Source organism: Varanus komodoensis, unplaced genomic scaffold (genome assembly GCF_004798865.1).
Source record: "Varanus komodoensis strain SLA01 unplaced genomic scaffold, ASM479886v1 scaffold19, whole genome shotgun sequence".
Taxonomy (NCBI): domain Eukaryota; kingdom Metazoa; phylum Chordata; class Lepidosauria; order Squamata; family Varanidae; genus Varanus; species Varanus komodoensis.
The window spans coordinates 8,416,669-8,429,396 of NW_025335550.1; the positions used below are offsets into that span (position 1 = coordinate 8,416,669).

General features: G+C 46.8%; 1 protein-coding gene across 1 annotated transcript; it reads right to left on the reverse strand.

The window, feature by feature from the left end:
• Nucleotides 1-210: 210 nt before the first annotated feature.
• Nucleotides 211-10,134, reverse strand: MPHOSPH6 (M-phase phosphoprotein 6). Its single transcript, XM_044427994.1, has 5 exons — nucleotides 10,011-10,134; nucleotides 3,270-3,382; nucleotides 2,993-3,083; nucleotides 2,029-2,129; nucleotides 211-949 (listed from the first exon to the last, which is right to left on the reverse strand). Exons 1-5 carry the CDS (start codon nucleotides 10,059-10,061, stop codon nucleotides 811-813), a joined length of 495 nt encoding a protein of 164 aa, XP_044283929.1. The 5' UTR covers nucleotides 10,062-10,134; the 3' UTR covers nucleotides 211-810.
• Nucleotides 10,135-12,728: the final 2,594 nt, after the last annotated feature.

Genomic DNA, 12,728 nt, shown 5'->3' on the forward strand with positions numbered 1-12,728 from the left:
TCATTACGGCACTGCCAGAGGGATGGGCAGACGGACAAACAACGCCTTGTGTTGCCATAATCTGGGACTGTACTGAAATGTTTTATCTATCCAGCCACAGGATTCTCTTTTCAGTGACTGATACTTGTCTTTATCTTGTAATGGCTTAAGTCCATGTTACTGATGCACCTGAAGAATTAACAGAAAATGAAACTTCCAGTGCAAAAGACCGAGGTTTCTAACAGTGGGTCGAATAATTTTATTCAAGAAGAGACACAATTAACACAAGTGCTAGGCACAATACGTTAAAATTTCCGGAGAAATTGAAAATATGTTCCAACAGAATAACACAGTTTTCAAGGGCTGAAGTAAATCAAGCTGACAGGTTCTCTCTTCTTGCTGTTTACTTCCCCAGCAAACCCCTCCCACCCTCCCTCTATAATGTCTCTGAAGCAAAATGCACCATATCCACCCACCCACCCAGACAACAGAGAACAGTGATGTCTTGCAGGAATCAAAAAGGGGATCTCCTCTCCCTTTAAATACTTGGTTCGCAGTCAGAATCATAATCTAAAGTTGCTCTCAACATGCGACAACCATCTTGCTTACATTCACCAGCCGAGTCTCTGCCTTGCCCAGATTCCCACCCTAACAATGGTGTGCGGACAGCCAAGGAAGTACATCCTCCGTCACATATTCATTTACTCTGAAAAATGCATCTGTCTCAGAACCATAAAGCAATCCGGCCATTTACAAGAAATAGAGCTTGCATCACCATGCTACAAAACAGACATTTTGCAGCCGAGAGGATACAAAAATCATCCATGTCACTTAATCCTGGGGTTTTAAAAACATTTTCTTTGTTTTGCTGGGTGGTTGGTTACTGCTTTCGTCTTCTGCGTCTTGTAGGGTGTGGCGGTCTCTCTTCTTCAAGAATTTCTTCCCAATAGTACCCACTAAAGTTTCATACCTGGAAAGATCATGGTAGGTTTAGAAAGCAAGGCACAGAATGTACCATTTGAGAACAGCACGGATGGAGAAATCAGAAGAGTTTCAAAGCTCTGCCAGCACACAGCTTGTCACGAGACAGTTGCTCCCCAGCCTTCTCCAAATACACGCTGGACAGAAACTCCTTTAATTCTAAGCCACTGAGGAAGTTGCAGCCCAACAGAAGGGAGGAGCGACAGGTTGGGAAAAGCTTTCACCCACAGCCACCTTGGAATTTGAACATTAAGACTGTGCAAAAAGATAAGCAGGAAAGAAACAACCATTCTCTCCCATCAGCCTCCAGAATCAGAAGTGTTTAATAAGCACTGAGGTTCCTGCAGGGGATATCCCTTTGGTGCAGATCAATCTGGAGGTAAGAATCACAGGCTCACTGAATGGCAGAGTTGGGAGGGGCCAATCAGGCCACTGGGTCCAACCCCCTGAACAGTGCAGGGCGCCATGTTGCACTCTTAAAACAAAAGGCCATACCCAAACCACCAGCCCTATTACACATTGTCCCAGTGTGCAAGCAACAGACATTTGGGGGCAGGGAGAGGGACACGTGTGCTAGCTTTGCGCCCCCCACCCCCAAATGCCATTCTTGCTGCCCCCTACAAGTGAAGGACTACCTTCCCTGGGGCGTTCGCTGAGTCTCACACTGGTGGGAGATTGGAGAAGTTCCACTGGAGGCAGAGCTCTTGCTCAAAATCTTACACTGGCCTTTGTGACTCAGACTGTGGCATGCTGTTTGACTCTTACGCATAGCATATGTCTTAAATGTATATATATTTCTAATGGTGGGTATACATCATTTTCCAGGAGCCTTCTCTTGTGGAATTTGGTGGCAATACACTGAAACAAGGCCTACTACTAGCTAAGATGCCGGACAAAAGCAAAGCTTCTCATCAGATCAACAACCTATTTTCCACCATGAAACAGTCTCTTTCGAAAACAAGTGCATCAGGCATTAGGTCTATTCTGGAGGTTTTCATTTTGCAGGGAGACAAAGAAGCTACACATCTTATTGGTAATGTCATCTATGTCATAAACGGTAACGGTTACCTTCTGGCCATTTCTTCATCCGATACATCAGCCTCCATTGAATTATCTACTTCTTCGATTTCTTCTTTCTTGTACCTTGAGTTCATCTGGATCATTAACTTCTGAAAATGAAAAACGGGGATATCAGTTTAAGTATTACACTCCCTGAAGAAAGTCAAGGAGACAGATTTGGCAATAAGGCCAAATAATCGTTAAAAAGGAAAAGAAAGGAAAAGATGGGCCCTTAGAAAATGTAGACATGTGCCCACCAGCTTTTTAACCATCTCTTTACCTCATCTCCCACTGCAAGATGAGCACCAAAATTAGTATCATATTGACCAAACACAGAATAGGCACTTGAAGCACCTCATGAAAAACAAACCAATTGTGACTTAAATGCTCTTTATTCACTAGTGACATCAGTCCAGAACCAGTCAGCGTACAATCTCTTTGTCTTTATGGTCCAGGGTACTGACTTAGTTTCAGCACAAAGGGTTGAACACTTTTTGGAGAACTTATTGCAAACAGTATCCCAATGATAAGTGGCTCTGAAGGCATAAGGGATGGAAGTAGCAGCATCTTTTCAATTATCTCCTACTGCCAGATCATAACCCATTTAAAACCTTTTAAAATGGAACATGGGGACTGCACAAAAGCCAGAAAAATTGGTGGCCAGAAAAAACAGCATGGCCAAGTCACCATCTGGACCATCTGCTCCCCACCCTACCACCTGAAATTTCCCTATTTGGGCTGAACTGGGTTCACTGAGAATCTAAGCAGTGCTTCAAGACATTCAACGCTTCATATCCACCAGTTCATCTTCTGAGAATAATCACTGGTGTATTTGAGCCTGGGACAAAGGGCTGTAACTGGGAGAACAGTGGCTTGCCCGAGGTTGCGTAATAAGGTGGAGATGTGAAGTCAGTCTCTCAGCCAAGATGTTCTGCAGGATTCAGAGAGGATAAAGGGATGTCCCCAACAATACCTCGACTTCGGGATTGAAGCCTTTAAATGACATCCTGCCAAACAAGAGATCCTCACATGGCACAAAGCTTCTTTCTTCTACTATGAGGCTCCTGCAAAGAAGTAGCAAAGGAAGAGCCTTAAAGAGTTACGTTTAGCTTAGTCAACAAGTTGGTAGGAAATAAACATGTCAGAACTCACTCCCTAGTTTCAGAAGATTGTTTCCTTTCCTTTCGTTTTCTTTCGTTTTGTTGTTCCCAGCTTTCTCCCACCCAAGCAAGGCAATGCAACAAACTTACTCCTTTTCCTTCAGTTCTGGTAGATCCAAGAACCAATGTTCCTCGCTAATGATCTTCTTTTCCTGTTCTTCAAGTTGCTTCTTGGTTTCTGAGTCCAAGCCCCTCTGCATGAACTGGGAAGAAATATACATAACAGGTCACTCGGTGGCCACGACGCATTTTAACACTGCTTGCTATGTTCTGAAGTGGAATTGCAGATGGGGTTGGTGCTACAGTACGTTGCAGAAAATGCAAAAAACTCACATCTCCTGGCATCATAAAAAAACATTGCAAATCTACCGGTGCACAAGCTTTTGTGAAATAGATTCATGAAGTGACCCCCTAAGCGGTGGGCACAAATTGTCTTGTTGCAGAGAGCGCGAGTTCACTCTGCAGGTTTTGGCTGAACAGTGATTTGAACCGCGCTCTTCCTCCTCTGTTCCAATCCCAATTCAGTGTTCCAGCCACGGCACCACACTGGCCTCAATGCCAGGGAGAACATGACATGAGCTGACATGTCAAGTACGTGACCGGGAAGAGCAAAACCGAGCACAAACTCCCACTGCATAAAAGCAAAGCAAATCTTAACACGTTGCTTGTGCCGTTGCCTCGGAGATCCCGTCTTTGAAAGAACGAGGGGAAATGCAACCCAGGCCCCAGCTGGATGTGAAGAATTCGGGGAGTGCCTCTTGCTTGGTGAGGACACGCTTTAGACCTCGTGCAATCTTGTTGCACGGGGAGGCAAAACTAGACTGAGGAAGGACTTTTTGCTTGTGCTTGTGTGCTCACAACAGAAGCACAAATTGCCTCCAGCGAGTCTGCCCACCCAAGCTGTGCGTGATCTCCCGTGAACGCTCCTTTGCAATTATTTACGGACCACTGCCAGCTGCCGTGCGTGGAACGAGAGGCTGTGCCCAGCGGGGCTGCCTTCTGCATGTGCCGGCACGCCAGGACTACATCCCCCCAAGCACCCGTTAACTTCCAGAGACCCTGGGAGGGGGGGAACGGATGCTGAACGTTGAAGAATAACACTGACAAGTGTAGCGACTCAGAGCCAAATGCAAGAAGGCATTCCCAAAAGACAGAAATAGGGGGTGGAAACAGGAATGGGTGATTTATCAGAGTGGGAGCAGGTCGATCCTGGTAAACAGGGACCAGTAGATGGCACGCCGATTTCCCTGGATGGCTCCATGCCGTGTTCCTAGCCTACCTGCAGGTTTGACGATCCGCTGTTGGTTCAAGGGCCAATTGCAATTTCTGGGAACTGCTCTGGGACCACAAGCTAGAAACCGGCAGAGCAAAGGCGTTTTCATTCAAACTTTATTTTTGCTTAAAGTTTGCACCAGAGCTTTAGCAGAAGCATTTCCAGCTTTTGCAATGCTGTTTTTTTAAAAACAGCAATGGAAGGAAAGGGGGTGCATATCAGGAATGTGGAATCGCAACCCAGGTAGGGGCAGATTGGGCTCACGGGAGTCCTGTCCGAGACTACTACTATACAGTGCATCAGGCAATCAAAATAAACTGAAGGTATGGTGTGCTTTGATGCTGGGAACGAGTGACAGCAAAAGGAGAAGGGGGCGGCAGAGGATGAGGTGGCTGGATGGGGTCACTGAAGCAGCCAGTGTGAGCTTGGGCAGACTCCAAGGGATGGTGGAGGACAGGAAGGCCTGGAGGAATGTTGTCCATGGGGTTGTGATGGGCTAGACACAACTTTGTGACTTACAGCAACAACAACAATGCTACGGTTCATAGATTCATAGAACAGTAGGGCTGGAAGGGGCCAAGAAGACCATCAGGCCCAATCCCCAGCTGGTGCAAACACCAAGTCACACCGTCCCACTCAGATGACTGCCCTGCATCGCCTTGAATGTCTTTAGCGTGGAAAGCTCATGGCCTCTCCTGGCAACTAATATCACTTCCCCCTCTCTTTTCCAGTACTCCTAAGGGCAGGTTCGGTTGAAACATATAACCATGACCATTGCTCGACCTGCTGAGCCTGATCTCATAGACAGCATAACTTCCCCACCCAGCATTGCTCTAGCCATTCCCATGCCCACCTTTGCCAGCCTGCCTTTGATAACATCTCACCTGTGGAGCAATGCACAGATTTTGAAAGCCCCACGCTCAACCCTCTGGATTAAAACAGGTCTTAACAACTCTCTCTATTATTGCACCGGGGTGAGAAGGGGAACCCTACTTAGATAGTTCTCCTTTCTGCTTGTGTGATTCCTATTTGTAATGGCTATAGTACTTTCAGTACCGAGCGCTTGTTCTGGGCCGGTTTTAATGTCTTTTGCTTTAGTAGGGCTTTAATGTGTTTTTATGCTGGGTGTTTCATTCCTAATGCATTAGCCACCTTGGAGATCTTTAGGACAGAAAGGTGGTGTACACAGAATATTTAAGCACTAGAAGGCATTTTGCCCTTACAAAATGGTGGTGCCAGAAAACAGGAGCTCCTGGAAGTTGGCAACCTCTCTGAACTCTTTGCACTGTATTTTCACAATTAAAAATTAACCAGTGTTGGTACCTTCTCTTAACACAGCAAAATCCATTTCAGAAATGCAGGGAAAGCATTATCGATTCAATGGAGTTCAGCAAAATTTCCAAATGCCCTGAGCAATGGAGTTAAGAATGCATGAATACTTTCCATGTTGGAAGAGTAATCCTAATGAGGGCACTTGACGCATCCCCCTTCTGTTTTAATGGCTGAAGGCACAGAGCAAGGGGTGGGGCTGGAATTGCCACGTGCTTCAAGAGAACTAGAAGCTTCAGCCTGCACTGGGTGAAGAGTCGGGTCTTCTCAGGTGTCTGCAGACTCCCGTGAGCTTGTGCATAACCGCAAGCAGGTATAGTTCAGAATTCTATCTGTGGGAAGGTCCACGGCCAAAGGGTGGAGCACAGGCCCAGGTTGAGTTCTTGTTTCCAGGCGCTACCTGGAAAGACTCTGTCCAAACCCAGAGGAAATACCGACCTAGCTAGCTTTGTATCTTACTCAGTACAAAGCTAACGTAAGTCCTTCATTTGTGAAAATGCCTTGCGATACAAAAATCGCTGCATCCAATCCCTAGTTCTCAAACGCCACAATCACTGCACTTATTCTTGGAACTGAAGCAGCTGGACATGGATTGGGGAGGAGAAGAGAAGGTGCTTCCATGAATTACCTGAAGGCAATGAGTTTCTCAATCATTTGAAAGTCTCAAAAGTCTCAACTGAACCTCTCAAGTCTCCCTCCCCCAAGCATTCAAGTTAGTGTTAATTATATTTATTAATATTATATTCTAGAGGCACCCACGGAGCTTGGAATAAAAATATCTAACTCCTGGTTTCAACAGCTGCAAGGCAAGTAAAATTCAGTAAATGAGCGTTTGTTTGGGCTTCCAGGAGTGAACGGTGGCATCTTGGGGAATAGATCAAATGATGGAAAAGGAGGCAGGGCTACAAACTGAGCAAAAACTTCCTTCTCCAGGTGCACAAAGCACCACTGGCAGAGGATGGGGATGGTGGCTGCTGAGAATGGAGGAGAGATGAATAAAAAACACCAAGGGCTATGAGGCAAAGGCCAGTGCTGATCTGCATCTCATTTGCATAGTGCTTGGGTTAATGCGATGTATTAAGTACAGCAATTCTGAGGTTTATTCACCTGCCAACTGGGGAACGGTATTGAATGCTCCTTGAGAAACCCGGGATACAAGGATTGGCCCATCATGCCCAGTATTACTGGCACAGGCTGGCAGCAACTCCCCATGGTTCCAGGCAGGACTTATCCGTAGTTCTACCAGGAAAAGCCAGGGATTGAACCTGGGGCCTTGTGAACCCTACAACAGCACTTGGCCTCTTCCATTAATAACAGGAACAGAAGCATGCGGAAGTTAGAACTTCTGTTTCCCTTCCCTTTTAGAATTTCTCTCACCGTGCTCTCCTGCAACTTTAAAAAAATGTAACTGTATAAAGATCTCTGCTTGGAAATCCAGATACTGGGATTAATATCACCCCTTAAATGAGAGATCCTATATTGGCATTCTTACTTTGTTCAAATGTTAAAGCAAACTAGACAGGTCCACACTTTCCAGAGCAAAGTGCAGATGGGAAAACAGTTTTCCTTTGGATTCTGCACTTCTCCAAATTTTGTGACATAGAACTTGGCATGAAGGTACGAAGTTTAGAAAGCCCACACTCTGAGATAAAATAAGCTTACACATTGATGGGAAATTAGGACAGAAATGCGTGAGCAAACAGGAGCAAAAATACACAAATGCAAATTTTCATGGAGATTTTTTGAAATGCAAATTCATACAGGACCTGGACAGGATGGGGCTTATGGCTGAGCACACATAGACCTAACCTGGACCAGAAACAGACCGATCCATCCTCCCCTAAGGGAAGGGCTTTGTGAAAAATGTCCACAACTTATGAACTTTTCCAAGTGATGAACTGCAGCTGGCCCCCAAAGTATTGCAGCTGATATTCAGCCACATACAGAAAAGCTGCACTTGGCTGCACATTCCCTTTCCGGAGTTTCTCTCGGTTCCCAGAGCTTTGGCATATGTGTCGGTCAGGTTCACCCAGCTCTCAGCAAATGTGGTAGAGCATTTGGGAAGATAACAGAAAGCAGCCTCCAGGGCAAGTGAGCATATTGATCTAGCCTGGTTTTAAAGCTTCTTATTCGGAGGAGACATCCCAAAGCTAGCAATGAAACGTGTAGGGCTTTGGTAGTAATTATGGCCCAGCATGAAGGTTAAAAAAAATGCATGTGCAGGAAGAAAAATTCCATGTCTGAAAGCAAAACAGGCCTATGTCATTCTTGCTTCCTAGGGCAGGACTTTTAGCAGCAATTCTTGCAAAGGGGAGTTTTTCCGTGAGCATTAGAGACACGTCCCACCGCATTCTGCTCCCTTCTCTATTCTGCATCCATTACTCTGTAACAGAGCCCTGCAGCAAGCGAACGGACCATAACAGGTAATTCTGCTCTCTGCTTTCAGGGCTTACAAGCATTGAGGACAGAAAGTACAACTCTGCACCCTTAAATTTGCATCTTGCCTCCTGTGATCCCAGTTTTTGTCCCATGGTCCCAATGCCTGAGGTCGTCTGGTAAGAGGAAACTGAAATTAATTATGATCAGACTCAGAAATCAAAAGGGTACCCCTCAAATGAGCAAATGCCATTAACCTCCAGAGCAAAGCCACTGATGCTAATGAAATTACTTAGCAGTAAGCGGCCAGAGGAAATGATATAGATTGATCTTAACTGACTCAAAGCCCCATCGATCTGAGACAGTCAAGCGCACTTGCAAGTTGATGGGATAGGGCCTGAAATAGCCTTAGCAAACCCCGTTAGAAGTGGGGACCTCTGAGCATTCAAGCAGCAGGCCAGCTCCCTTTCCAACCCCTAATCATTTTTTTCAGACTACCACTTTCTATGCTGTCAGATGCTCCATGCATTGTAACTGCCGCAGCATTTGCAAAATGAAGAAAGTGGGGGGCGGGGGGATCTTGCTTGATACTTGGGGTTGAAGGCACTTTTTAACTACAGCCTGAAAGATGGAGATAAAATGGAATGGCACAAACGTAAAACCGAAGCAAACAAACCATGAAGGCCTGGCTATATTGAGTTATAAATACTTAATGAATATTTATATTTTTAAAAAATTAATGGCAATCCAACTCAGATGTTGTTCTCCGAAAACGGCACGCTCATCAATCACGCCATGCCGTACTTCAGCTGAATTACGTGTTACATTACAGAACAGGAACGGAGTCCATTAGCCACTGAGCCGCGACTAATTCCACTTTGGACTCGACACCGGATTCGCAAATCCAAGGGCAAAGCTAGGTCAGCGCTTTATTAATATCTGCCCCCCCGTCCCGCATCACCATTGATGAGTTTGGGGGGGGGTGACAGAAAAAAGTTAAATGAATGAGGGAAATGATGGGTAATATTAGCTTGCTGGCAAAGCCCACCCAGTGAAAGAGCAAGCTTTAGCTTAGAAGAGCTTCTGCAATGTCCCGTGCATGGTACATCTGGGGTCCCCAACTCTTTTGGACCCGGTGGGCACATCTGGAACGCGGAAGGCTTGTTTGGGCATCCTAAGGAGACAGATGCCATGGTGGTGGGGCTTGCCCTTTTAGGAAGTGGATTTATTTAGACAAAAGCTGGCTGCTCCCAACGCAAAACACGGCACCCAGCCGGCCTTGCCCTTCTGCAGGCTAGACCATTCCGCTCTTCTTAAGTGGTTTTCTGTAAGCACTGAACTGCATAGCCCTAAACACACTTTCCTCCACGCCTGCTAGTCTTCGCAGCCCCTGCTAACCAAGAAAACAAACAGGCAGGGTTTTCAGCGGGGGGGTGGTGAAAGGGGAAAAGCGAGCACACTGCAGAAAGCACAACTCTGGATTCCGTAGATGCTGGGATGCTCCCCTGGGCATGTGCAAAGTGCAACGCCAAATTAGAGCGTGCCTAAAAGGCGGAGAGGAAGGACGCCGACCGGCGGAAGCGGAGGGCAGGGCCGGCAGTTCTTGAGCTCCGGCACCTCTTTAAAGGGTTCGGAGCTCCGCCCGGTTCGGGGCGCCCACGAAGCCCTTCGGCTCCCCTTCCCCGCCCGAAGCCGCTCGGCTCCCCTTCCCCGCCCGAAGCCGCTCGGCTCCCCCCGCCGCCCGGCTCGCCTTCGGCTCCTTCCGGAAACCGCTTGGCCCCGCCCCTTCCCGGAGCCCGCGCTGGCGCCTCTCTCCGCTGCCGGGTCGCTTGCTCCGGCCCGCGGATTCGTACCTTCATGCGGAGGAGGTTCTTGGACAGCTTGCTCTTCACGTCCCGCGCCATGGTGGCGGCGGGCCGGGGGTCCCGGGCACTCGCGGCTCGGCGGCGGCGGCGGCTCTGGCAAGCGCCGCGCTCCGCTCGCTCCGCGGGCCCGACCTCGTCGTAGTGCGGCAACGCAGTGATGCCTCTGCGCCTGCGCGATCTGTGCCGCGCATGCTCGATAGCCACTCCCGAAGCCTTGCCCTGTCTCGTGCCCTTCCTCGGAGCCAGGCATTTTTCCTCCTCCTTCAAAATGGGGATGCATCAAAGGTGATATTTTACGCGGCAGGGCTGATGCAGAGGGATGCATAGATTGCAACTTCCATAAACACGTTTAAAGTAAGGAGAAGAATGCAGCTCCGGGAAGATGCAGAACTGGGAAGAGTGGAGCATGCTCACTAGCATAGGAGGAAGTCGCCCACGCGCCCTTGCTTCGCCCTTACTAGCCTGCGGATCTTTCTGCACTTCTCCGCCCCTGTTTAATAGCCGTTGATACACCTGCACCATGTAAAGTAAATACAGAACTGCAGGCCGGTCACGTTTCAAAGGTTTTCCATTTTTTAAAAAATTAACGTTATAAATGCAAAGACATTGTTCTTTAGGGAACAATCCTCTATTTGCACAGTGGCCAGGGAAGTATGTTTAGTCTGAAAAGTTATCCTGCACATTTCAAATTTAAAGATCATGTGGGGGTAGCTATCGACGGCACTGCACAACAGATCACACCGTTCATGGGCAGATATACCATACCATTTCAGAATTATCCCTAAATGTATACCTATACATACAAATGTTCAGATGCAAATGTTGTGCCAAATTGCTGTTTCCTTTTTGATGATACATAAGTGTCACTTTGGTGATACTTCTTGGTGATACATAAATGTGACTCCTCTTTGTTGATGCATAAGTGACAACCCTGTTTCAAAGTTGATAAAGACTTAGGCTACAATCTAAAATTTTGTTTAGTTATGTGTGAGAACTCTCATACTGCTAGATATACTAAACTCCCCAAACTGCTTACAGGCACAGATTGAAATTGCATTTAGAAAACAATTTTAAATGAAATAATATTAAATATGATATTAAAACCAGTGTAATTAGAATAAGATGCTGAGCAAGTAATATGTGCCCTAAATGAAGTGTTGTGATTAATAGAAGGCGCTGCAGAATCTGGCTGCCTGGAGCCCTGCAAAACTGGATGATTACAGGCATCCAGTGGATGGCGGAAGAAATGGCCTTCGCCATGAGCAAGTGAGGCTGGAGCCTTGTTCCTTCCTGACCTCCAGGATAACTCCCCTCCCCTTTGGACAGCAGGGCCGGCCGGCCTCAAGAGATCTCCACTGGCTGTGAGGACCATGGGGTGGCCCCATTGGACCCCACTTCCAACCTCAGAAGCATTTTTCAGTTCAGAAGTGGGACTTACACCGATGGTATGTCTCCCCACCAGAAAATGTCAAGGGCGTAAGATTGCACCCTTAATTGTAAGCCAGAGAAAGTCTGGATGAACAGGTGTGTTCTTAGGAGACCTTTGGAACAGCCCACCTTTTCTGTCTCCTGAAATGTACAAGGAAGAGTTTTCCCAAGGGTGGGTGCCACTGTTGAGAAAGTTTGTTGTCGATACCACATGGCGACATTCCACTCATTTCAGAATAAGCAGCAAACTTAGTTTGCAAACGAAACCTCCTGCAACATAGTTTGCAAGCTAGTTGGGGACAGAGCAGGTACATTGGATGGGACCGAATGCAAAGCAGAATCTTAATCTCCATGAAAGACTGAAAAACAAAAAGAAAAGAAAGAAAAACATTGCAGGCTATTTATTAACTGTAACATGGAATGTAGCCCAAACATACAGTGACTGGCTTTGCAGTTGCCAAGGTCAATACCCAGCTCTTGTATCTTTAATAAAACATTGCTGCTGCAGGCTTATTTTGGAGAGAATGAACCTCACATAGTTGCTTTTATTTAGGCTTTCTTTTTCTTTTTTCCAGAGGGATAAGTGCTGATGGGTTAAATTGTCATTTCTTTCCCTACCTTTTTTAAAGTTGGTTGCTGTAATATAACCAGTAATTGCTCCCCTTACCTGTCTGCCGGAATGCCTTTCCCACACATTTCTTCAAGTTCCTTAGGGCCACCTCTGAGACCTCAGAAAGTAGCTGGATCAGCTGCTTTCACAGCAGAACTGGAGTCAGAATAACCCTGGCAGAAAACCTTGACCTCTCATCTTCTGCCTAGGCTGCGGCATTGTGAAGAATCCTGCAATTCCCAAGAACCTTTCCTGGGACCTGAGGATTTCTCTATGACACACTTACTGCCTGAACCAGATGCTTTGAAGTGGCACAATTACATAGCATTAAATGACCTGAACTTTCTATCTAGGGCATGCATAGTACTGATGAAAACCTATAAAACCCTAAATGGCTTAAGGTCTGGATATCTGAAGGAGCATCTCCTTCCCTCTGTGCCTCCCACCCCTTAAGACCTGGTGCGGAGGTCCTTCTTTGGAAGCGCTTCTTGAAGGAGATTAGGAGGGGGCTACCCAGGGAAGGGCCTTCTCGGTGGTGGTGCCCTGGCTATAGAATGCGCTCCCCCGAGAGGTCTGCCTGGGGCCAACTCTGTATTCTCTTCAGTGCCAGGTTAAAACCTTTCATTCATCCATTATTGTTAAGTTGATTCGGTTGTGATGTGGGTTTT

Coding starts and splice junctions, on each gene's coding strand:
- MPHOSPH6 (XM_044427994.1), bottom strand. CDS start 10,061: ATGGCGCGGGACGTGAAGAGCAAGCTGTCCAAGAACCTCCTCCGCATG. Junction 3,084..3,269: donor CCAGAACTGAAGGAAAAGGA/GTAAGTTTGTTG, acceptor ACTTCTTTGCAG/GAGCCTCATAGTAGAAGAAA. Junction 950..2,028: donor GATGAAGAAATGGCCAGAAG/GTAACCGTTACC, acceptor TGATCTTTCCAG/GTATGAAACTTTAGTGGGTA.